The following is a 24,154-nucleotide window of genomic DNA, read 5'->3' on the forward strand; positions in this document are numbered from 1 at the left end:
CCACTTTTCCTGGAGGCAATGCTTCCCTCAGAGAAGATACTGAGCAGAGTCTAACTGACATCAGTGAGAGCTGCACTTCATGATTTTCTTGATACTCAGCCTATATTTTCCCCACTTCCTCTTAGCCCCAGTTACAGGCTGTCAAACCATCCCAACCTTACCTTACCTTCTGAGGGCATACATTTGAAGGGTAGTCATATTGCGAAAGTATGCTATTTTACACCAGCCAGAACTACGTATATGGATATTTCCTTGGAGACTACTGTTTAGCTAATCCTAGTTTATTCCTAACTTTAAATTGGAATGGATATAAAACATTCTCTCTTGATCTGTTTTAATAAATACTACAGTACCTCTTTGCACCTCTGCTTAGTAACCCTTCGCGATTTCCAAATACAAAAAACTCCTCTAAATAATTCATAAAATAACAGAATTCTTAATATTTCTTTTCTTCTTGCTAAAGTTTATAGAGTCCCATTACTTCCACAGAGGTTGTTTTTCTAGGATTCAATGGGATTTTAGTTTCAAAACCATGCCAGATGTTACAGGTAGTTCAGTTCAGATGCTTTTGTGCTTTTTTGTTTCTTTACAATTTCAGCTTTCCCTATTTATTTTCTTTCTTTGACATGGAGTAGAGAAAATGGCACTTAGAAGAATTCCCTGAGAGATGACCTGACTTAACTTCTGTGGTTTGAGTTACTGTATATTTGAATAAAGTACTTAGGTAACTACTTCATCTGCTAGAAAATTAAGTTTTAAATAAATGGAACTGTACAAGAACAAGGTGATGAAATCTGCAGCAAGCTTTACTGGATGTCTTGATCACACAATGTTGTGTACTTTTTTCCCTGGTTTTGAGGGGTTTTTTTGCACTCCTTTTCTCTTGCCTGTTTGGGGTCTTCTGCCCTGAAATGATGATGGAATGTATGTGCCAGCCTTTGCATGCTTTTTCTCCATTTTAAGTGTTTGTAGTTTCAAACATTCATTGAAACATAGTTAAAAAAATAGTGAAAGAAATCCCAACATGCATCTTAAAGCAGAATTTCAAACTACAAATCTGTTGTAGGGGAAGTATTTCAAACAGCATGCTGTGAAGCATGATCCATCATTTGATGTAACTGGTGCATCATAACATATGTTTCCCATCTGACAAAGGCAGATAATGCACCCTTTACAACTCTGTCCCAGGTCTTTTGTCCTTGGAGTCATAAATCCCCTAAATTTTGTCTTTCACACACTAGCTAAAGCAAAGCAGGTACTGAGGAGCATACCTGCCACATTTCTGCCTGCCTGCGGCCTTTCTCAATGGCTTCTTCTCTAAACACACATTAGAGGCATTGCAAAATGAACCTCACAATTTCTAGAGTCCTTTTTTCTTTTCAAAAAATGATTTGTATTGTTAGTCTGACATTAAGTTGCCACGTTTCATTGTCTTGTATCTAACATGCTTATAATCTAATTAATTCCATATTTTGATGAAATTGTGAGAAGCTGTGAGCTTACTACCTCATGTGTGCATACCTACAATTGTTACCAGGAAGTAGTATAGGTAAGTTTGAAGTTCTTGTACGATCCTCCTCATTATAACATTTAAGAGTTTTACAGTTCCCTTTGAGTGAAAATTCTCTTCCTTCATTCTCTATAAGGAATAAAAATACAGACAACAGTCTCTGCAAGTCATAGATAAATAAATACTCAGCTGCTAAGTCCCACTGAATGGAACTGAAATAAAGCAAAACCTTAGGCAAAATGATACAGAAAAATGGCTGCAAAACAGGTAACTGACCCTAAATCTTTTTATTCAAAGAAGTTACTTTCTGCACATGCTGCAGTCCTAATGATGACTGCAATGAAGAATAATCAAGTGCAAATTAAATAAATTCTTTGCCTTTATTATTTCACTATTCAATCCTCTGTTCCTCTTCAGTCCACGTATAATCAGTCTTCCTTTCACCTCCAGTCTGCACTGCAAACTATAATAAAACAATGGAAATCTGACATGTAGTTATAGTGGAAAATTGTTTAAAGAACCATTTAGTACACTGACATTTTTGTTTCACTAGTGCAAAAAGTTGTCCAAAGAGTTTATTCCATTTGCTCTTCCATCTATGAATTCTAATGCTCTAATACTCATTCATATGCTCATTCATTTGGCATTTCATTATAGGTTTGACCGGAGGCAGCATCACCTCAGCTAGGATTGGACAACACTGCAGGGTCCAGTGAGACCACTTGTCTGCTTGTATTTCCACAAAGCATGTTCAGAGGCAATTTACTGAGGAAAACACATGCATAATTAAATACTAGTGACTAAAAAAATCTGGCTTGTTCTTAACATTAAAAGGAAATTCCTTCAGGGACTATTTCCAGCTAGGTAAGAATTCCTTCTTTGCCCTTTCTCAGTACTATGTTGTTATATAGGAGATCTCTTCCCTGCTGATCCAGTATAACATGTTGGCCTAATTGCTACAGAAAGCCATACTCTTTGTGTTGTGACATAGCTAAACTCAGCTAACTGAAAAGTGCAGGTTTGTTCCTTCTCCTTAAAAGCACTTGTTTTTCATGGGCAGAGTTTGTGTTAAGTCTCCAAAAATCCTCCAAGAAACTGACTTCAGGCTGTACCTCTGCAAGTGTCAGGAGGAAATCTGAAGCAGAGGATAGCAACCCTCCTAAGCAGAAAATGTATGAATGGACTGACAAAGATCTACACAGAGACATCAGTGCTGGCTCATCTGCAGGTGGACAGCAATGGACCAAAGATTTTTATCTTAAATACACACTTAAAAAGGGAAGGAAGCATTGCAATGACATTTTCATTTTTTCCTCTACAAACTGGCTGGAAAAAGTGCAATTACTGTACTAGTCACTGCCTGTTTGTTTTCACTACCACAATTCTACTGCACAGAGAGCAGAATGACAAAATTCCTATGCTCAGCTACGGGGATGTCTTTCAGCTGGAAAGGGCAGTTCGGGAACAGATCAATCAACCTCTGTGCATAGCCACTGACCTCAGGGAACAGGGCTGCTACTACTACAGTAGCAGGTGAAACAGTAGAACTGTCACCATTTTTATGGCCTAATGCAGAGAATGCTATCCTCCTTTGCAGCTTCTACAGCCCGTAGTTTCACCGGCTGTTTATTTAATCCTGACTAAACCTGGGCTCAAGCCATAGCCTTTCAGGTAGATGAGATGGAAAGCTGAAGCACATACTGCAAGAAAAAGGAAAGCATAATTTGAAAAGTAGATATTTTTACTCCTCTGTCTGATGCAAACCAGATTACTGAAGTGCTAACTAAATGGAAATATTTGCTTATAAAAAGAGCAAATTATTTAAACTCATTGCTATTTATCAAAGTATAAAGATGTGCCCTTCTTCTCTTTTCCTCTCCTCAGATTTATCCTTGCTGGCAGAAAAAAAAAAGTCACAGGAAAAACAAACTTCTAAAAAACTGAATAAAACTATCATAAAAGCTTCGCTAGTGAAGTCTTTCAACAGAATTAGAGAGATCTGGATATCTACACCACAGATTTACCCCATACAAGCAACATATACTTTACCCTCAAAGATGACTGGATTTCTACTAGAGTTATCAAAACATCACATCTTTGTAGCTGTAAAATACCAGCCTCAACACTGAATTTATGTTGCAATTTGTACTTTGTGTTAAGTAATTAATTTCCCATAAAGCTAAAGATCAAAGATTTGACAGCCCACTGAACTCCAGAGTTTAGGATTAAATTGTTGCAAGTAGTGTGGAAAGTTATCTGAGGCAGGGAAGTACTAGGACTCAGCTCTTCCTGTAAGTTGGTCAGCCTTTATTTTTAGTTTTCAGTTGTCAATATTTTTTTCCCTTTTGTAAAGGAAGTGTAAAGAACTGCCAGTACTTGAAGCTAAATTACTTTATTTACAGGTCCAGTATGATACAAACAGGACTGATGATGCTATGCATAGTTCAGCTCCTTCAGCTGGCATGACCTCTAAGAAAAAGAGTAAATGCTAACGCTAGATTTAGTCACTGAAGTTGTCACAGATTTGTTCATCTCATATGATGTGAAAAACTGCCTGAGAACTCGGCACCTTGAGGAGAAACTACAGGCCACTTCTGCAGATTAAACTTCTAATGCTACTTCGAATCAATTCTTTGTGGAGTCACTTTGTGGTGTACAACAGCACTCCCTGTAAAAATAGCAACTAAATGCTTCCTTTACCAAACTGCACAGGAACAGAGAAGGGGATTAATTTGGCCCCGTTACATTAGAAAACCCACTTTGTTTCACCTGAAGACCATAAAGACTTCAAAACAAATCCTACCCATGCAAACAAAATCAACTCATAGATTAAATCTATCACCTGCGTTTTATGAACATCAGGCTATAGCAATACCACGCTTGATCTCTATCCCAAGCTACTGCTTGGAGAAAAAAAAATCTGAAGAAACCTTGTATTTTGAAACTGTTAAACAAAGGAGAGGGAAAGATGGTTAGAACAAAACCAAAACTTAGTATTTAAACAGGAGATATTCCTTGGCTGTATTTAATGCTTTCACTAAAGCTACAGTGTACACAAAGTCAACACTTCATGAAGGAGAACAGAGCAGAAGGCTCTAACAGACACATCTCCAGTAGATGATGTCAAAAGCTGAAGTGCTTAGAATTTTCTTACGTGTAATCATTGAGATGACATCTGTTCTGCCAAACCCCATGTAAGCACGTGACCATCTCGAGTAGGCCTGAAAATCACCTTTAAAATACCAGGTCCTGCTAAGCAGCACTGCTAGTGTACCTGTACAGGTCACGAAGGCACCTGCAGACAGCAACACCCAGTAGTTAGACCATACTGACTTCTTCGCTATAGCAGCTGAACTGTAGCAGATCTGAACAAGCAGTGGGCCCTTTTCAACAGAATTTCCTACCGGCCTGCAAAAGATCTCTACAGATTTTTTTTTATATAAGACATAGTTAAACTACAGTTTGAAGAACTATTACTTTTAAGGCTTATCTTTTAAGACTGATGATGCATACTCTGGAAGAAAGGCACATACATCTGCTCTAAAATTCTGCAGTTGCAGTAAACCTGAACAAGTTTAATGTGCCTGAATCGTGTTATTGTGAGCCTATTAAATTACAGTTTCTGTTGCAAAGAATCAACTTTTTCCCCTCCCAAGTCATTAAGTGAAAGCCCCTGTAAGGTTTTAAACAGTTTCAGGTAAGACTTCAAACTTTGCGGAGGGAATGCAACAATACTTCCTATCTTTTTAACAGGATTTATTATTGATATTAAAAATAAAGATATAGATTAGCACAAAGCCAGCAGTACCAAGAATAGATTCACACTCAGAGTGAAATGAAAATTGAAATGGAAGCTGGGGAGATGACTGGATACTGGAACATGAACCAAACAGATACACATGGAATCAGGGGAAGCCACTACCACCAACTAGCACAGAGAAGCTTTTAGGTACCAGCTGCTCATTAAGCAAGTTTGTGAGAGTCTTTCAAGGTTGGAAAGTTAAATTTGCAGAAAGCAAACACCTGCTGGGCCCCGACAGTGACCAACTCTGAGATACTTTTAGGCTCAATTCCTTATTTGGATTCCTATTCATCCTGGTCTGGATACCCCCTGGATTCCTATTTAAGATCACATTGAATCAAGAGCAACAAATAGGCCTGTAAGTCTCTGACATTAGTAGTCTTTTGCCTACTAACTTGATTTTCCTCACCTCAGCACTGCAAAATCCAGCTTGTCTTTGCTGCCCAGGAATGCACAAGGACAGCAGGAACATGGAATGTTAACGCACAGACCATAAACATAATGCACAGGAGTCTAAGGAGAATTGTTCTAAATTGTTTTAAATTCTACCAACTTTTTTTTTTTTTATCATGTCCTTTATTTTCAACAGTTGTGTATGTTATTCAGGTGACTCATTCTGTATTTTTAGTATGAGTATTCAAGATATAGGTAAGAGGAAGCACACAATTGCCTGTCGAATCCCAAGCCTGATCCTGTAAGTTGACATTACTGCACTATCTTTCTGTTAATGTGTTAATTCTTGTTAAAAATAAAAGCCTAAAACACATGACAGCAGAACAATACTGAAGCAAGTCACATGAAAATAGTTTCTCCACTTGCAGTTTCCTCAAACATCATACAGAAGACTGCCATCTACTGTTGACACCACTAAGTCTTTTAGTATGTATTTCACATGGTGGCAGGCAATACTACTTTACATCACTACCAAAAGAGTGAAGACCTACCAGGCCTCAGTTCTACGAAATCAATCGGAAGGATAAAATCACTAACACGCTAGTCCCATAGCCTAAAGCAATGGGTCTATGAGAGATTAATTCCCCCAATTCCAGTGTGCCATGGGATGTATACTTTAATGGTTGCATAATTTGTCATTCTTGCCAGACTCCTGTTTAATTATTTCTGCTTAAAAATTAGTCACTTCGCTTGAGGTAATGTTCTGTTTTGTTTTCTCTTTACAGCAGCAACTACCCTCTATTTTCTCTCCCTTGCATACCCATCTCTTATGCTCCTTATGGAAAAAAAAAGTCAATGTAGGCAGGCTGCAGAGGGATGGGAAGCCATACATAACACACCTTCTCCTTAGGGAAACAAACAACACAAGATGCCTAGAATAGCACATCCCGTACAGACCGAGACATGTTTTGTACTGGAGCCACTAGACCACAACAAATAACAAGAACTGCACTCATTCTATTCTACCTCACATCATTTGCCTGCTGCCTTCTAGCTGCAATGCAGGCAGTATCACTGCAATTGAAAGAGGGCTACTGACAGGGTGTTTGCTGCTGGCTGTGCTGCCCATGGCAGCCAAAGGCAATAGTTTTAAAGAAAGGAGTACTTACTGTACTGACATGCTGTGTCAGGAAAAGACTGGATGCAGGCAGTAGTTTTCAGTTTTACTCAGTCAGTGAAGCCATGTCAGAACCCACATGGATATGCGATATTGACATCTTGGACGCTTATTAAAAATAAACAGGATCACTGGGACCTGAAATAGAGCTGAGAGGCATTACAGGGCTACCCTACTCCTGTGTGAGGTATTGAGATCCTAGTGCCTCGCCCGTTACCAGTTTCACACAGAGAAGATGCTATGTATCACTGTAGCTGTATCTGGTTCCAAGTAAAATGGAAGTGAACAGATCATTGTGATGAATTCTGCAAGAAGCAAGTAAATTTCCCTTAAAAAAATGGAAGTGGTAAGGGCTTAGTAAATAAACTCACCATAACTTCACTCTAGGCAAGTCACATGACTTGCAACTAAGCAACAAGCCTCTTTTCTTTGGAAAATGCCTCAGGAAGTCACTCTATAATCACAACATAAAACAAAAACCTTAAATTCATAAGCCATATGATCTAAACCAACATCCTTAGGTTAGGTTGTGGCTGGGTTCTCTTGTTCTGCTGTCACCTAAGAACTCAAAGCCTGCCACTCCTGCTCGTTCAAAGGTGTGGGGGAGAAGAAAAACACTACACATGCTCTCCCATATGTAAAACCTGAATAATTTATTCAGATAAACCTTAATAACTCTCTCAAACATGACAGTATATTAGTGTACAATTAATGACAACTTCAGAAATCATGCTTTTGGTGCAAAGCATAAATTTAATGGTAAGTACCACAAGATGGTTTTTCGTTACTTCAAAGCAACATATGATTGACAATAAACTTATAAATAAATATTATCAGGATTAAGAACTGCATTTAATTTGTATTCAGTTTTGAAAACTCTGGATTGCTAGGAAACAATCTCTGTCTGATGATTGTCATAATTAAAAACATTCCTGGCAGAAGTAACACAATTCAGCAGTGTATTTTTAAGAGAACTGTGCGTCTCGAGTTTTCATGGAAGTATTACTATCTTCCACAGAAGAGGTGCATGATGATATCACAGCACACAAGAAGATCGGTGATTTGGTTTCAGACTCTGTTCTCCTCATAACAATATTTAATTGTTTCTAAAATTTAGCTTCAAAACAGGTATCCACGATTGGTATCAGAGATCTCATTACAGAGTATTAAACTTCTGGGTAGAGGGGCATATTTTCCTCAGGATTCATGCTTTTTTGTTGGTTTATCAAAGTAAGGAGTGTTGTCTTGTAGCAGATCTTTCCTGGGTATGAGCACTGTAATAGAAAAAAAACCTGTAAGAATATAATCTTATGGAAAATACTATTTGAAATTCTGAGGTTGTTTTTACATTTACAAACAAAAAATCAGGTTACCAAAATGAGAATCTGAATTTCTGGTAAGCATACAAGCAGCATCATGGTATCTACCCAAGACAAAATTACATTAAAATTTTTTACCTTCTGTTGGTCAGAATATTGCCTTCTGCTTTTTCCTTTTAAAAGCACTGAAAATATTTTAATAGCATTAAGAATCCATAAAAAACAGTAAAGTGTTGCAGCAAATTTTAGCAAGAGACAGAATGGCAATTTTATCTTGCCTGAGTCAGATTATGTTTACTTCAACAGTTTCAAAAATGAATACTAAATTTGACTTAGCCCTCTCCCCCAGCGTCCTGGAATCTGATCTGTAATATTAATCTTGTCACACCTGTTTTAAAGGCCAACAGGAAAAGCAAGCATCAAATGAAAATTATGGTCACTATATCATCACAGAAGTGCAGTGTGTTAGGGTTTGTCTAATTATACACCATTTTAACCTCTTCCTGACTCTAAGTTCTTGCCATCTAGCTCTTCAGAAATCAGCTTGTCCTTTCTTCATGAAGGGAAGGAGCTGTGTCATGTTGGATTTGCTCCAGCAGAAAAAACTAAAGCACAAACACCTAAAATCATAATGCTGTACTTTGACTAGGTCAGACAGCTGTGAAAGGTACAGTAAACCTGTAAAACTGCATGTGCTTCTGTGCATGTGTGTGTAATGAGTAACATTCTGACCACAGTGCACTGATACCCCGTATCTTATAAGAAAGAAAACTGATTTCCTTGAAGGTATGTTCCTTTTGCATCTGTGTACTGATACATTTAGTAAGTTTCTAAGAGCTTCAAGTAAAATTTCAATTGCATTTCTCTTAAATAAAATACTTGTGAAAAAATTTATGACAAAACACGTTGATCTACACACCTAGGATAGGCACATGAAACAGAAATACCAAAGAAAACCAGAATTGGATATAAAGTAGTGAAAAATAAAAGTACAGACAAATAAAAATTGAAAGAAGAATTTTTAGCCTTCCTTTTCAAAGCTAAGTTTTGAACATACACCGCTAACACACCAAATCAGAATCATCAGAACATACTGCATGTGCAATATATTACTAAAATGTAAGCTCTACTTGTGTCAGCTTAATCTGAAATTAAAGTGAAATGAATAGAACCGAGACATCTGTATAATACTGAGTAACGTAACTCAGACGGAAACATTAAAAAAAAAAAAATTAGAAAAATTGTCTAATATGAATAACAATCTCCAAACTGAAATTGTCTTCTCTTCAGTAAGAAAACCTCTGCCTAATTTTTTCTTTTTTTTAAAGATTTACCAGTGAATCTCAACATGACTATATACCACCGCATCTCAAATTCTTTTTAAAGAATAACATTGCCCTGTGCACTGCTTCTATGACAGCACAGAGTAATTTCATTTCATTAAGGAAAATGTTCCCCTTACCAATATTTGTTCTCACTAATACAAGTCTTTGGCTTTTTCTTTTCAGTTATTAAATAGTTACTCTAGATATGCAGGATTGCAAAAAAAAAAAAAAAAAAGAAAATAAAAGAAGAAAACAACCATGTATAGCTACATTGTATACTGTCAGCTATAATTAAAAAAGTTAAGAGTCAGGAGATTCTGACAGTAACCCACTTAAGGAAACCAGCTGCAGCAATAGATTTCTGAAACATTTTACCTAGTTTCTTTTTTCCCTGCTCTTCTTTCATACAATATAGCAACTAGTGACTTCAATCTTTTTTGGGCAGGGCGAAGATGGCTTGGGATGAAGCAAGGACATAATACTAATTTAAATACAGCCCAAATGTAAGTATTTTACAACATTTTCTTTTTTTCCAAATAGGCCAATGTACTTTCTATCACAGCAACATAAGCCTTCACCTACAAAGTTTCCAAAACAAACACGTAGCACCTAAGATGAAGCACTATGAAAAGTAAACTTTTCAACTGAGGTTGCTTATTTTCATTTACCAACAAACAGCAACTCAAGTAGCCACCTTAGGGCTGCACTTCCACTTTTTTTTATTTCTTAATTGTTAATAAATCTGTTCCAAGCCTCTCATTTAATACAAGATGATACCATAAAAGCAATGAGGGAGCTAACTGTAATTCTATTGGCACTATAAAAGTTACCATAGTGCATAAAGATTAAGGATCAAAAAGGTTGATTTTGTTCTGCTAAAATTTCCTTAATCAAAGCTGTACTGGAATTGAATACCCATTCAATGTGCTACCTAAGCAGACTCATATACCTACACAGGCATTTCCTACAACAAACTTCCACCAGAAACTGGCTCCTAGGTGCCAAAAAGCAAAGGCAAGTGAGAACATCCACTTGGTATTTTCATCATATCCATGCACAAGATGTTCGAAGGGGACACAGCCGGGACAGCTGGCCCCAACTGACCAAAGGGATATTCCACACCATTTGACATGAAGCTCAGCAATAAAAGCTGGGAGAAGAAGGAGGAAGGGGGGACGTTTGCAGTGATGTCATTTGTCTTCTCAAGTAACCGTTACATGTGACGGAGCCCTGCTTTCCTGGGGATGGCTCTGAACGTCTGCCTGCTGATGGGAAGTACTGAATGAATTCCTTACTTTACTTGCATGCACGGGTTTTGCTTTACCTATTAAACTGGTTTTATCTCAAACTACGAATTTTTTTCCTTTTACCCTTCCGATTTTCTCCCCCATCCCACTGAGGGGGAATGAGCAAGCGGCTGTGTGGGGCTTAATTGTCAGCTGGGATTAAACCACGACAACACCTAGCTATAGATTCCACTGGAAATTGAAGTCCCACTTCCAATGTTTTTTCTCTTTTTTATCTCAGACAACATTTCTTTACAAACAAGAAAGGATGGAAACAGTAGGGTGATGGAGCAGCAGTGGAAACCACACCTATTTATAGGTACAATTTCACACAATGCACTGACCATGCTATTCAGCATAAACTACTATCAAAATATGGTGACGATTATCTCAACTCCCTAAAAATTGAGTTTCTGGTTTCAGAAATTTTCTAACGGCATACTCTGTGCTACCAGTGACATTAACAATATAATAAGAGCTATACCAGAACTGCCTAGTTCAGAGTGCTATCTGACTAATCAAAGCTGGATTCTTAGGAAAGATGCAAACACACTAGAAGCCTGCTCAAAAAACGGCACTTAGGAATAACGTTCTGTTACTGATCAATTTACCATGGTATAAAGGTCCTTCCTTCTGTAAGGAGATTTGCTTTTACTCTTTCATTACAGTATCAAGCTAAGCATCAAGTCTGATCTTCTGCTTTTTTGTATTTTGAGTAATACCTTGCTCCTGGCCACAAAGATTTTTCACTGCCATGACCTTTAAGAATTATTTATTGTGTAAAATAAAAATGCTTTTTTTGGTATTAGCTTTTAATGTAAATTCCAACTCCACTGGATACTCTTTACATTTTAATTATACCAGGACAGGTAAGAATATCTATCCATTCTATACATTTTTTTATACTGTCCATTTTTATTCTGTGAACAACTATCATGATGCTCTGGATTTCTTTTCTAAGCATTCCTGAGTTTTTAATTGGTGATTCACTACATTATCAAGATTAAATATTTCTCACTTCAATATATATTCCAAACACACAGCTCTCAAACTGTGATGGCTGTTTCAAGATTATTGTTTTGTTCTACTGCAGTAAGATCAATTACAGAGTGAGAAGCAAAGCTTAGACCTATCTAAAACAGATACAGGGGAAAAAAAAAAAAAAAAGAACAGGCAAGAGACCGCATAATGACATCCTTTGCATTCATAACCAGGTCAAATGCACCCTATGCACAGATGCACTCCCGATTTTTTGCTGTAGGACAAAGTTTCCCTGGCCAGTGCAAGACTCTGGAAGACCTCCTTCTTCCACACAAACCTCACTGCCACCATTTCTTTAAGAAGTCTGTAAAATTAGGTGGGGGCAATTCTATTACTTTTTGTTTATGGAGATTTTAAAGGAGACAGCATTAAAGATCTGCTACAGTCAAAACAGACAATCGCCACTACTCTTCCTCTGTCTGTTGAGTCAGCTCATTTCACTGTAAAAGGGTATCAGATTGATCAGAGAAGATCTTCCCTTCATAAATTCTTGCTGACTACTCTCAGTCCCCATTCCGTTCTTAGAACTTTTGGGAACAGCTTCCAGGATTGGCTGAGCCACCTTCCCAGGGATCAAGATGAAGCTGACCAGTCTCCCAGATCCTCCCTTGTGCCCTTCTTGAAAAGAAGAGTGACATTTGCTTTCTTCTAGTCCTCAGACAACTCCCCTAATCACCACAACCTTTCAACGGTGATGGAGAGTGGCCTCGCAATGACATCAGCCAGCTCCCTCACCACCCATGGCTGCATCACACCAGGTCCCATGGATTTGTATATGCCCCGCCTGTTCAAATAAATGTTCCCTAGCTTTTTTCTCCTCTACCAAAAGTAAGTCATCCTTGCTCCAGACATTCCCAATGATCTGAGGCCCGCGACTCCTGAAGGCAAACCTTAGCAGTAAAGATTGAGGTGAAGAAGGTACCAAGGACCTCAATCTCTTCTGTGTCCTTTGTTACCAGGTCCCCTTCCCTATTCAGCTGTGGGCCCACTTTTTCCCTCCTCTTCCTTCTGCTGGCAATATACCTGTAGAACCTATTCTTGCTGTCCTTCACATTCCTTGCCAAGATCAACTCCAGGTGGGCTCTGGCTGTCTTAACCCCATCCCTGCACACTCACACAGTATTAGAATATAAATATTTGAACAGGAATTCATGTGGCTTTTGCAAGGGAAGTTCTGCCTTACAGTCCCTGTTAAGAGTTCTCTGAACAGCAGCAGGGGGGCTGCCACAACATGCTTGGATTTCCAAAAGTCCCTCAGTGAACGCTTTTAAGAAAACACCAGCCTTATTATGACAGAAGGTCTTGCATGGATAAGTCATTGGTTAAACTGTAGGAAGTGAACAATAAATGAACAGTCTCCCAATGGAGGGATGTCAAAAATGGAGTTCTACAGGTATTTTTGTTTGCATCTGTGCTGTTCAACAGATTTGTAAGTAACCTGGAAAAAAATAGTTTTTAATGATACCATCCTGAATAAGTTCTTTAAGAAAATGGTTTACTGTGAAGAATTGCAGGACAAGCTTAAGACTTGACTGAGTAACTAGTAAAATGACAGACAAAATTACATGTAGACACATGCAATGCACACAGGTCAGAAAAAATACTAACTTCACAAAAAAAGTGGTTCAAAACTGACTACAACCATTCAGGTGAGTTTAAAGAATACAAGATAATTTTGTAAAAATAAGCAAATATATGTACGCACAGCAGCCAAAAATGAAATTTATAATTAGGAATGACTAGCAAACCAATTGAGAATGAAAGAGAAAACATCATTGTGCCATCATTGTGTGTATAAATGCCTGGTTTGCCCAGTGTCACAGAGAAGCTGTTCTATAGGGGGGGAAAAAAACAAAAGGGGGGAAAAAAACAAAAGGGGGGGAAAAAAACAAAAGGGGGGGAAAAAAACAAAAGGGGGGAAAAAAAACAAAAGGGGGGGAAAAAAACAAAAGGGGGGGAAAAAAACAAAAGGGGGGGAAAAAAACAAAAGGGGGGGAAAAAAACAAAAGGGGGGGAAAAAAACAAAAGAGGGGGGAAAAAACAAAAGGGGGGGAAAAAACAAAAGGGGGGGAAAAAACAAAAGGGGGGGGAAAAAACAAAAGGGGGGCAGTAAGGGCCTTAACTCATGAACAGTTTGGTGAAAATTGGTAGTAATTGAAGAGTAGGACAAGATTTAAAACCACAGCAAGTGATTCTTCATAAAAACCAAAGAACATTCTTTGTCAAAGGTTCTTGGATGCAAGAAATTTGCACAGGTTGACAGAAACAAGTTCATGACAGTGAAACCCACTGAGAATAACTAAAACAGAAACCAACCCTGGCTCATGAAGTGCTGCAGGGTGTAAACAGCTGGAAGATGTGAAGGTTCACTTGCTTTGTTCCTACTCTTCTACTGTCATCTGCCTAGGATCACTGTGGGAGACTCAACACTGGTCTAGACCCATCTTTGGTCTCAACCATAATGGCTATTCTAAAGTTAAATGCTTTACCAAATCCGAAACTGAAAATAGTTACAAAGCTTTACAGACACCACTAAAGAGAAGTGAAAGGAAACAATGTACACAGTTGAAGATTTCTCCTATCCTCTACCACACAGGTGTACGCTAAACCCTACTACTTGTCTTGTGTTTGACTGTAAGATAAAAGAACTTCTAAACCAGCAACCAAAATTTCAGAATTTGATAGGCTTTGCACCAAGGCGATCATTGTGTCACAGATCTTCCAAGGCATAATCTGAAACGTAAATTGGCAGAACAAGGTTTTGGAAAACAATACTCAATCCTCAGGGAAAAAGCTATTCTACGGACACTGTACATACTGCATTTGCTAACTCTCCTCAGGCAGCTTCTACCTATTTGGCAGAGCAAGCACCTACAGATACTGTGGCTACTACATTTAGACATACGCTGACTGACTAGCCAGTACATGCACGCTGACTTGCTACCTAATTGCTGTCACTCCCAATAGTCAAGGTACCAAGTTGTAATTTCTTTCTCTCAATGAGGGCATTGAATGCAGTCACTGCCTCTTTTCTACCAGCCTCCGTATTTCAAAATATTTCTGTAGAAACTTTGTACCTTCGAAACTTCCGCCTGCCCTAGGTAGTAACATTAGTCAACAGGCTTAAATTAAGGGTTTGGGCAGAGAAATGACAGATAGACAGACTTTTGCCCTCTAAATCCCTTTACTTAGTTTTCAAGTTTTTTATTTATGTACTGAACCACAACATTTTTAAACAACTTTTTAGCATGCAGCTTTACTCACATATTTTGTCGGAATCTGTGTGAACTGCCTGAATAACAGAAGTTCTGAGAATCACTTCAACATCTGAAGCTATTTTCAGAAGCTAGTAAAAGGAAAAAAGAAAAAAGAAACAACACAGATCAATTTAAATTACATGTAATTATTCCTGAAGGTATTTTCCATACTAGAGAGCTATTCAAATAATAAAGCCAGTCAGTTCTATCATTCAGTTAGTTATGCACTATCTATACGTAACTTTTACTTTGGGGATCCTGGAATAACTTACAGGTTGATATTTAAGCTACCTTGACATACAGCATGAGAGGAAGGAAACTTCTGCTCAATAACATACAGCAGTATGAAAATCTATATACCCAATTAAAACTGCAAACTAGTAAGGTAGAATGCAACTACCAAAACAAGTAACTAGTTTCCAATGATCAAAGACATTGGTGAATGCCTCAATAACATTTGGCTACCCCTAGTGAAAGGGCAATCTAGTTCTTTTAACATTCCTGCTCTTGAAATAAGGAGACAAAAATAAGGGCAAAACACAAGAAGAATTAAGAATACTGAGGTTTCACAGAAAAGCAGTACAGGAACAAGGCACCACCTAAAGATTAGCAGAGGCATTAATATTTGGCAAAAGGCCTAGAATTCCTTCCCTCATTAAAAGGATAAGCAGAAGCAGCCTTGCTAGTTTTGCTGAGCAATTAGGTGAAGCCTAATACTTGTTTGCATGATACCTGTGTCAGAAAGAAATAAAATTGCACAAGTGAGACACTTCGGGAGACATGCTTACACTAGGAAGTAGTGTGTACTAACAAAAGTGGACCTTTGCAAGAGTTAGAGCTCAAGATTTGACATCTACACTGAATTTCTCCTCCCCCCTTTCCCTTTGAAGCATTTGGACGAGATATCCTCCAGTCCCCCCTACTGAATGCCCATTAGCAGCCAGGCTGCATGCTCCTGAAGCACACCTTCCACTTCAGATTCATCTTAAAGGAATTCTGCCTTCTGGTCTGAGACTGCTTCACAAAACGAGCCAAATCACATGAAGTGGAGGTAACCAAGGTAAATTCAGAAGCGCACTCCTGATCTGAACTAAAATGCTGCAGTAGATTCAGCTGCCACATCTCATTCTAATACTGCAGATAGTTACTCCTACCTCCTTAGGTCACTACATAACTAAGTATTTGACGTCGTATTAGAGACATTGCAGCTTTCTATTCTGGCAAAGTAATGCACATTTGGTTGATCAATATTCATTTCTTTAGCTGCTGTCCAAAGCAGAACACTAACACCCCCATGTTTATGCAAGCAAGTGCCCAAATTCTCACAAGTCCTGTAGATCATTTGATTCAGTTCCTCTGCATGCAAGTCTATTCAGTATATCTCTCTCTCTCTCTCTAATAAATATGACAGCTTCTGTGATGTACTAGGATTCTGTAATTGTGAAGAAAGTCTAGAATTCTTTCCACTGACATATTTAATCAAGATTACTAGTAAACCCGTATTAAAAAGTTACATAAGTGTATTTTGTAGGTTGTCATTCCTAACAAGTAAAGATTTTTAAATTACAGTATTTTTCCTGTACATCTATAACAAAAAGAACATATAAACATATAATTTAACAGATCAGACACCGGGAACACAAACACAGAGGTATTACTATAGGAGCCTGATAACAAGCAGAAATGCTAGAAAGGCCTAACTAAATGCTTAGAACTATTTACGTTACTGTCCAGTGGCTGGTATGATGCAAAGGTTTACATTTACTTCTGCAAAGGACAGATGGAAGCACTGTCTTCCAACTAGTGCCCAATGAAATACAGTCTGTTAAAAGGCTGAATGACAAGGACTAAATTATTCACTCTGTATGGATGTTAAGAACTAAAAATATCTAAAATACAGACGTTTCATTTCAGGCCTCAGTAAGTTTTAGAAAAACGACTCAGTGTTAAGATAACAGCTGAGCAAAGGTAACTAACATTGTGAGTTAATAGAATGTTCTACTCCTTTTAATGAACCATGACGAAGGAAGAAGCAAAAAACTCAGCAGTATAATTAATACCTCTATATTACAATAGTCATCATCATTTGGCTGGTTTTTGCCTCCCACAAAAGATGCTGCCTCATTTGTGATCAGGAATCAATACAACTTCTCATGTATGCCAGTAACCTAGCAGGTTATTTAATGTCTCTGTATCTTTCTGTGCTTGTCTGTACAACAAAGACCAGGTAAACTTAAGTGACCACAGCTCAGATAGGCATCATGAGCAAAGTATACAACATATTTACATGAAAATTGCAACATAAAACATTTCTTCCAGAATTTTATTGTAAGCTTCAAAATAAGCATACTGAACTACCAGAAGACACTTTCTCTTCCTGTATTTTTGTATGTGCAAAATTCTGTAACATACTATTAATACCAATGGAGATGTCAATATATTTATAAAGAAAGATCCATGTAAAAGCCTTTTGGAACTCAACTGGCTCTCACAATGTCTCAGTAAGTATTCTTACATGAAGTGGAAAAAAACAATGAAAAGAAGTACCTCATTTATCTTCTCTTCAGATGTCTCATCTTGGTTATTTTTGAATTCTTGATTTATCTTTTGTCTTGCAGCTGAATAAAGTAAACCAAAAAATGAAAGTGTGAACAAAAAATTACATCTTGTCTTTGTCACTGCCTCAAAGCTCAGAATCCTAAGTCCTTTATAGCACCTTCCTCGTGCACTCTGCCTGAAGTATTTTAATGTAAGATTTCCATGGAATTCAGGTGATGGTCATATTTTAAATTGACTGGCATAAGAATAAAATATGATTGCCTATCAAGCATTCTGATCTTTAAAAATAACTAACATACAGAAGCCAATACTAAAAGTTGGTTTACTAAAAAAGCAGTATTTATCCCCTGAGGAGCAACCGTACATTAAGAGAATCAACTCAAATGCTTAGTGCAGTTAAACACGCATTGGCTGGACTGAAGAGAGGAGGTAAAAAAAAAAAAGGCAACAAAAGTCCCAGGAAGATCACCAAGGTTCCAAAGAGAGATGTTTTCCTTACAAAATATGACTTGAACACTTGAGTCTAACAACCAGTTTTTTGTTTCAAATTAAAGGATGTCTGGTTATTGACACACAAGTTTTCCTAATAATTACTTATAAAGAAAGAAATAATTTAAAGGAAGATTATGTTAATAATTCTCTTTCTCCATATTCGGAGAACGAAGTTGCACAGAACGATAGGTAAGCATCCACCACAGAAAAAAAAGCATCTCACCTTCAAGGGCTCTGGTATCATTTTTGAAAACTTCTTGCCGGGTTCTGTGTAATAATTTGAAAAGCTTCAAAACCTGTCAATACAACATCAATAGAATTAGTTTGTTTGCTAGCAGGATTCTTAGTTAAAATGAACATGTTGCAAATAAGAGTGTTGTGGCTGATCTTTCATGTTCTTTCCATTCGTACAGAATTTGGTATGGAATTAGCATCTAAGATACTTTACCTCAATTCCTGATCAAATAACTTGTAGCCAAAGCAGATGTGACGAAATCAAAATCCCAGACAGTTCCAGATGTTTCAAATTAATCTAAGAAGCTAGAGAGTATCAGCACTACACTCCTAAATAATCATTTGGCATGACGGGAATATAACCCTGAAAATACATTGACACAAACATATTTATTGTGCGAACATCAAACAAACCCAAAAGAATCGAAATAACTCTAAAACTCAAGTCACCTGAAGCGACTAGTAAGGGTATATCACTGGATATTCTCTGATTACAAAAAAAAGATAGAAATATAAATGGCTAAAGTATTGTCACACTTACAAGCCACTGTGGGAAAAGTGAATTTCAAAAGGATCCCAAACTGTGTATTAAATTAATTCAACAATTATTTTTCATGTTTCTCTATAATAGCTGAGTATAAACTTCTACAGGTGGTGCGGCAAAACCAACACAAAGCGAAGTCCTTCCCTAAATATAAGTGCCAGATCAGCAAATAAAACTTCAGTAAAAGCAAACACTCAAAAAATTAGGATTTACAATGTAGAGATGACATGCCTCAGTATGTACTTAAAGCAAAACCACTGAGAATCACAGCTCACAGTCATGTGGTTTTGGCTGTTTATTCATACAGACTGTAATGAATTACAGAAATCCTCAAGTCCTTATCAGACTTTTTTGGTGTTTGTCAGAGACTGACAGGAGCCTCTGACAAGCACCAAAAAAAAAAAATTTTGATAATGAGATATCATTTGAAGTTATTTCTAGTACTTCCTAGTGTGTTTTGGCATCTCTAGAAGGCACAATTCCAGGTACTTCATGATAATCTTAAATTGTTTTCTCACCATTAATATGCCAAAAATTTCTTAGAAGGATGCAGAGGAAACACAGAACTGTAACTGAGAAATTACCATCTTCTTTATCAGCATGCTCTGTATCTGTGAGCTGGAGATGCAAATAAGACTGTCCCCTAAAAGTAAAAGGCCAATAAACACATCCTGGCAGGGCCCTGAAAAAGGTGTTGCCTCTGCTTTAAATTTGCCAATGACAGAAAAATGGCAATCTTCTCTGAAAGCTATTAACTTTCAACAGATGTCAACGTATTTTTAGATTTTCAAGCAAAGTTCTCGCCCTCTGCTCAGCTGGTCACTTGGCTACACCTTGAGATAATTCGTCCAGAAGTGTACACACACAAAAAGACAGTTTTTAGGAAGATGAAGAAGCCATAAAACAGTAAGAACAGGCAACTTTCCAGTTCAGTACTGATTCTTCAACATAATACTACCACAACTTTAGTGCTATTAAGGGACAACTTACAAATAGGAACAAATTCATATCTCGTTTCACCATGTGGATTAGACCATTTCATAATTTCTACTGTAATTCGTGATTTAGCATCCTGTTGAGTACATGCTAATGCATGGCAGATCTTTCTGAAAAGAGGAAAAACTAGTGCACTCTCAAATGCATAAGAGTCTCACGAATGTTTAAGTAAAAAACTTTTGTCACTTTTAGAAGAATTAGTATGCAACTTGACAATCAGTCAAATCAATCTGAGCAGAGAGATATATATATACAAGAGAACATAGACTCTGCTAACTCATTTTCAGTTTCTGTGTCCTTTATAATTAGCAACTGAACAGAACCATGTTGCCTTTAATTGCAGCATTCCCTAGATGGCTGAATCTGTGGAAAATAAACTGACGGAATTAAAAGCTAGCAAATAAATTTATTATTCTGTAGATGCATTTTAAGAGATTTGACTAAATTATTTGGACAGGACATCCTGAAACATTTCTACTCCATAATATTTTTGCCATCTTTGCAAATAGTAAAGTTAATATTGCAAATGGTTTTAAGTCAGATACATGTATGGTGAAGCCTGAAGAAGCATTTTATAGTTATTCTGAACTCTTTGATCTACAATTTTCAAGCATCTTCCTCTGCTATTTGCTTATTTTTGCAAACCCGTCCTGGAAAGTTCTTCACCACACCAACCACAGAGCAGTTATATTAGATGGCTTTGAAGCAAGACATATTCATGCACGGACTCTTTTGAGCTCTACAGTCACCTAATGAAACACACAACTCCCCTAATACCTCAGTGTATTAGTACCCCTGATACTAGGCTTCAGAACACTTCTGAAATAGGGGCTCAATTCCTCCAAAAAGTACTCTATACCATAAAGATGAGAGGTTTAAATAATTCTTCTGTCTTTGCTGTTCATCTTCTTATCACAATTCATTCTCTTAATGTATTTCAATCGCTACTTGATTGTCATCTCTCAACTCGTTTCCTTTTTCCACAACAGCCTTTGCATGCAAAACACTACTTTCTATTACCTAGTTTTGTGTCCTTCTTGCCCTGAAAGCCTCTGCCTATTGATGCTACGAATGCTAGGAACTGCTAGGAAAAAAGTTCCTACCCTCCAGCGACATAAAAGGAAAAACTCCCCTAAGTATGTAATTCGTGTCTGGTTACTATTTACAGCCTAAGGTCGCAAGTGTGAAATTTGCGGGGGCACAAGCACGCTTCTTCGGCGCTGGATGCACTACCACCAAGCACACTGGCCACCAAGCAGCGCACGAGGGACGAACACCCAGATGCGGCTGGCGCACGGCGGCAACACCGCGCCGGCGGCAGCCTTCTCCCCGACGCCTGTGGCACTCTAGAGCACGAGTGACTCCCGGCCTCACGCAGGGCGCCGGCCAAACGGGGAAGGGCAGGGTCGGCCCCGCGGCCGCTGTAAGGCAGCGACGGAGCGGGGCGGGAGGGCCGGCAGCCTCGCCTCCACCGCCGCCTCACATGGGGCCGACCCTGCGCGGGCCCTCCCCGCCCCTTCCCGACCGGCCCCGGCTCCAATTCACTCGAGGCGATCCCCGATGACCGAGGAGGCACGCACCCCCCCCCCGCCAGCCTCAGGGGGCGCGGCCAGGATGGGGCCTCGCCGAGAGAGACCAAGCCCCCCCACGGGGAGCAGCGGCGGCCGTTCACACCCTCTCCCTGCCGCGTCCCGGCCGTGCCGTCGCGCATGCGCATCACATTCACCTGCCCGCGGCTCGCCATGGCGACCGCCGTCCTTTTCCGCTCCAGAGGAGCGGGGAAGTGGCGGAGGCGGAAGTGACGATCCAACGCGGTCCTCGCTCTCCCCCCCGCCGTGGTGCTGCCGGGTGCCCCCACCAATGCTGCCCCGCCGAGCACGACTCACCGTCGCCGTTGTTCCGGGCAGCCTTTGCCCCCCGCGCCGCCAGCTCGGGGGCGGCTTGCGGCCTGCCGCGGGGCGCTACCCGCCTCCTCCCTGGGGCCACACCGGGGCGGCCAGCCTGAGCCCTGCTGCCTTCGCTGATGTGGCCAACGTCAGCCGTTCAAACAGTGCCACCCCTCAGCATGGCGAGACCTGACGGGAGACTCCTGCTAACTTCAGGAGGAGTTGGAGGGCGTCCAACTGCCTGTGCGGCCGGCAGGCTGCCCCATCAGCGGGAGCTGGCAGGGCTGCCCTGCGGCCCCGGGATTCCTGCCGTGCAGCCCGGCGCCGGCCTGGGCCTGCTGAGGTGAGCCGCAGTCTGGCTGAGGGGCAGCCCCACGGCCAACGCTCTCCTGCTCAGGCTCCCCACACTGCAGCCCTACAGCCAGGCTGTGCGTGGCATAAAAAGTAACATATTTTACCCGGTTTCTTCTGGAGAAAAATCTCATTGTTTCAAACAGGTAATTGGGGAGCCATCAACTTGTGGCCAACACATTATTTTACACCACTACCTGTTATTTCCCAGAAGTGCTTGATTGCATTTAAACTCTGATTTCTCTTTTTAAAAAATGCTGATCCTGAGATAATCAAGGATTATTTATCAGAACTGATCGGACTGTTTCATATTTTGTTTGGACTTCTTTTCTTTTGGAGAGAATATTCTGACTGGGGCTAAAGAACAACTACAAAATTGAAACAATTACACAATTTTTATGCCTGCTAAGGCTGGTAGACATGAATCCAGCCTAACTTTCGAACAAAACCAGACATGGTTCTTTAGGTGACCTAAGGAGGAATTACAGGTTTTGATACCAGAATTGCCTTTGGTGGTAGATGTCAGGGTCCCGAGTGCACTAATACGCCTTAATGGCCTGACCAGCCCATGGCCCAGAACCCCATGTCAGCCCTCCGGGGCCTGCGATGCTGCAGCAGGGCTGGTTTCCAGCCCCTGCCACAGCCTAAAGTGTGACCAGGCCTGCGGGTGTATGGAGACGGTGACCCTGGGTTTGCACAGTTCTGTAATACACGAGGACATGGAGGCATCCTCCTCTGAATTTCTCTACTTTATTACAGATTACCACAAAATAATCACCACTAGCAAGTGTACCTCTGATTAATAAAGCAAATATCTACCTATCTCAAGCTATTACAAATTACTATCAGCAATCAGTAATAGCAGCAATCAATTGTATAGCAACAATCAGCGTTATAGCAGCAACCAATAACAGCAACAACCAAGTAGGTATTTACTATTGCAGGTTACTACAAACTTACCATTAGTGAAGCAACTTACCAACAATGTAATGGCAGAGAGACTATGACAGATTACTTGTATGGATATATCATAGCAATATCAAGTGAATTGGATTTCAGAAGGGGCCAAACCATTCTGGAGTGGAGGACACACAGATAGCAGAAGGGGACCCAACAATCCCAGAGATGGGAGGACAGACAGAGGCGACTACAGTAGTGGTCCCGGCAGGGGACCATGAAGTCTCACTTCAAAGATGATCTGGGGCACGGGGTCAAGTCAGCCAGACATTCCCGGTGGGAGTCCAAGATCTCACAGAAACTTTCTGCAGAGAATTCAGCCTGTTTACGAAAGGAGAAGTATGTGCAGAATGGGATGTTCTCAGAGAGAGAGGCTTCATTTTGGAAAAAATTAAGTAATTTTTAAATCATAGAGACATAAGAGGGCATAGGACACCACCACTGTGAGCATCCAATGGGTGCTGTTAATTTCTGGTTTCCACCTGGAACAGCTAATAGACTGTGATGTTTGCTGTTCTTTCTGATCAATTTTTATTTTGCAGACTGTTTTCCTGCTCTTGCAGTTAGAACAGCCAATGCCAGTTACAAATTATTACTTTCTCAGCGTGTTTTCCCCTTTCCCAGACCATATTTCACCTTTTTAGATGAAAAGTTGCTGTTACAGTTCCTCGTTTCTGTGCTTATAGAATCATAGAATCGTTTAGGTTGGAAAAGACCTTTAAGATCAAGTCCAACCATTAACCTAGTACTGCTAAGTCCACCATTAAACCATGTCCCTAAGCGGCTCATACACACGTCCTTTAAATACCTCCAGGTATGGTGACTCAACCACCTCACTGGGCAGCCCATTCCAATGATCCAGCCTGTCCAGATCCCTCTGAAGAACCTTCCTATCCTCAAGCAGATCAACACACCCGCCCAACTTGGTGTTGTCCACAGACTTACTGAGGGTGCACTCGATCCCCTCGTCCAGATCATTCATAAAGATACTGAAGAGAACTGGCCTCAATATCGAGCCCTGAGAA

At 39.6% G+C, this 24,154-nt stretch overlaps 1 protein-coding gene across 1 annotated transcript; it reads right to left on the minus strand.

Moving 5' to 3' along the window:
• Window positions 1–7,513: 7,513 nt before the first annotated feature.
• LYRM7 (LYR motif containing 7) lies at window positions 7,514–21,713 on the minus strand. The gene is made up of 5 exons (XM_059834133.1): window positions 21,662–21,713; window positions 18,385–18,457; window positions 17,658–17,728; window positions 15,118–15,199; window positions 7,514–8,156 (listed from the first exon to the last, which is right to left on the minus strand). The coding sequence occupies exons 1-5, from the start codon at window positions 21,677–21,679 to the stop codon at window positions 8,080–8,082; spliced, it is 321 nt and encodes a 106-aa protein (XP_059690116.1). The 5' UTR covers window positions 21,680–21,713; the 3' UTR covers window positions 7,514–8,079.
• Between the last annotated feature and the right edge of the window lie 2,441 nt (window positions 21,714–24,154).

This window comes from Gavia stellata, chromosome Z (assembly GCF_030936135.1).
Source record: "Gavia stellata isolate bGavSte3 chromosome Z, bGavSte3.hap2, whole genome shotgun sequence".
Lineage (NCBI taxonomy): Eukaryota > Metazoa > Chordata > Aves > Gaviiformes > Gaviidae > Gavia > Gavia stellata.

Coding starts and splice junctions, on each gene's coding strand:
- LYRM7 (XM_059834133.1), bottom strand. Junction 17,729..18,384: donor TGATACCAGAGCCCTTGAAG/GTGAGATGCTTT, acceptor TACTTTATTCAG/CTGCAAGACAAAAGATAAAT. Junction 8,157..15,117: donor CACAGATTCCGACAAAATAT/GTGAGTAAAGCT, acceptor TTTCTATTACAG/TGCTCATACCCAGGAAAGAT.